General features: G+C 42.8%; 1 protein-coding gene across 1 annotated transcript; it reads left to right on the top strand.

The window, feature by feature from the left end:
* The first annotated feature begins 593 nt into the window (after positions 1 to 593).
* On the top strand, positions 594 to 1,685 carry LOC121803484 (uncharacterized protein At5g19025-like). Its single transcript, XM_042203141.1, has one exon. It carries the CDS (start codon positions 810 to 812, stop codon positions 1,434 to 1,436), a length of 627 nt encoding a protein of 208 aa, XP_042059075.1. The 5' UTR covers positions 594 to 809; the 3' UTR covers positions 1,437 to 1,685.
* Positions 1,686 to 2,205: the final 520 nt, after the last annotated feature.

The following is a 2,205-nucleotide window of genomic DNA, read 5'->3' as shown; positions in this document are numbered from 1 at the left end:
GCCTACAGCTCGGTAAAAGCCGACCAGTCAAGCTCTCCTCTCAGATCGGCAAGAGCTGATCGGTAAAGTCCAGCAGTTCGGTCTCAGCATTCGACCGAACTAGGAGTTAGTGGACTCATGAAAGGCCTCCACGACCTCCACTATACCCACGATCTATTTAGTGGTACGAAGCAGTTATTGAGCAGTTATTGCTCACCCACGATCTTGTTAGTGGGGCTGCAAACCACGATCCTAGTTCAATGTATAAATAGAACTTAGATCAGATAGAAAAAGGTTAAGCTCTCTAGAGATAAAATATCATATAGCAAGTCTGTGTTGTAAGCTGTAATCCCAGATCAAGCAATACAATCTTGCCCTCCCTTCTTCCCGTGGACGTAGATTTACTTCAGTAAATCGAACCACGTAAATTCATTGCGTCGTAGTCTTTATTCTCTACCAGCATTTACTAACATCAAAAATTCGCGGATTCATCATGCATCATAGTTGAAAGTCCAGTCCATCGTAGTCCACAATTCTACATGTTAGACCCAATCCACTCAATTGACTACCAAAGAGGAGCTTTTTACAACAAAAGAGATAACTTAACTGACAGCCCTCTCTATATATAATTTCATTTGTCCCCTCCAGCCAGCCAATTCCGCTCCATCTCTAATTTTCTCTAAATATCTGATCTTGATTTTCAAACCGAGTTGTTTGATGTTTTTGAGCTCTATCCCCTTTTCCTGATTTCTGTTTCACCCCCAATTCTCGATTGGGGGATGATCAATTACATCCAATCTTGTTAATCCTCCGCTGCAATTCCAATCCAAATGTTCTGTTTCCAAAGCTCAATTCCAGTTGACCACCACATAGAAATGGCCAAATCCGTTTCCAAGGCGAAGCAAAAGAATCCGAATCTCCCTCATCACTGCGATCAATCCCGCTCCGCCTTGATCGATGTTGTGATCCTGATCGCCGTGATTTGCGCCTTCGGATTCCTGCTGTATCCATACGCGAAGATCCTAGGGCAGAAAACCGCCGAGCTCTCCGAGGAAGTCGCCGAGGTGGTGATTGAGGAAGTCCTCCGCGCGCCGCTGGTGTTCGGATGCTTAGGTCTCAGCATAGTCTTCGCGGTGACGGCGCTGGTGGTGATCACCTTGTGCACGGACAACCGATGCGGCAAAGCCGGCTGCAGTGGGCTGCGGAAGGCTGCTGAATTCGACATTCAGTTGGAAACTGAGGATGCTGTGAGCAGGTCTAATCTTCAGCTATCATCATCATACAAGAAGGGGCTGTTTGAATTGCCTCGCGATCATCACCGGGAGCTTGAGGCGGAGCTGAAGAAGATGGCGCCGCCTAATGGCAGGGCGGTGCTGGTGTTCCGAGCGAGGTGTGGATGCTCCCTCGGTCGAATGGAGGTGCCGGGGCCTAGGAAATCTCGGAAGGTTAGAAAGTAGGTATACTTGATAGCAATGTTTTTTTTTTATATATGCATACTGATATAGAGATTGAGATGAGCAGGTCTCTTTTACATATTTATTTGCTTTCACAATACAAGGATATCAAGAATAAGGTCATTTGAATAAATTATATGAACATTATACATTGCTAGTTATTCCAAGAATGTGGAGTTCACTTACTTACTAGGCTCTATTACATTAGTTCATGCCATTTGTTCACTTCAGGAAAATAAGCTTCTTGTTATTGTTACTTGTTGATTTATAGTACTAGTTTATATATACTGTAATCTTATCACAAACTCCCACCTGGTTTCTTGCACATGAACTGAAAATTCTGCCTCCAAAATGCACCAACTTTGAATGGTTCTCATTTTCACATTATTGTCACTTTCCACGGATTAATGCTGGGGTGGTCGTCTACGCCACTTTAGCTATTTTAATGACTTCAATTAGCCGGAAATTGGCTGTCACTGTAAAAGATAAAAATAATTGAAAGTCCGTGTATTTGGAGACAATAGTTTTAGTTCTTGTGGAAAACCATAATTAGGTGAACTTTAATGTACTTAGATGTAGTTACTCTTGTGTTAAAAAAAAGGGCCTTTAGCTTGTTGTGCATTGTGTGTCGTTCTTTGAGTTTGTTTAGAGCTGTGGTCGGGACTTGGATATGTGCGACTTTTGGTTGCTCCTTTGTTTATTTGGTCTTGGATGTGGATTCTGAATGCATTGAAAAAATGGATCATTGAATTTTAATATGATCGACCATGAT

The sequence above is a fragment of the Salvia splendens genome, chromosome 5, assembly GCF_004379255.2.
Source record: "Salvia splendens isolate huo1 chromosome 5, SspV2, whole genome shotgun sequence".
Classification (NCBI taxonomy): domain Eukaryota; kingdom Viridiplantae; phylum Streptophyta; class Magnoliopsida; order Lamiales; family Lamiaceae; genus Salvia; species Salvia splendens.
The sequence above is the reverse complement of the archived record's forward strand: the minus strand, read 5'-3'. Positions and strand labels throughout refer to the sequence as shown.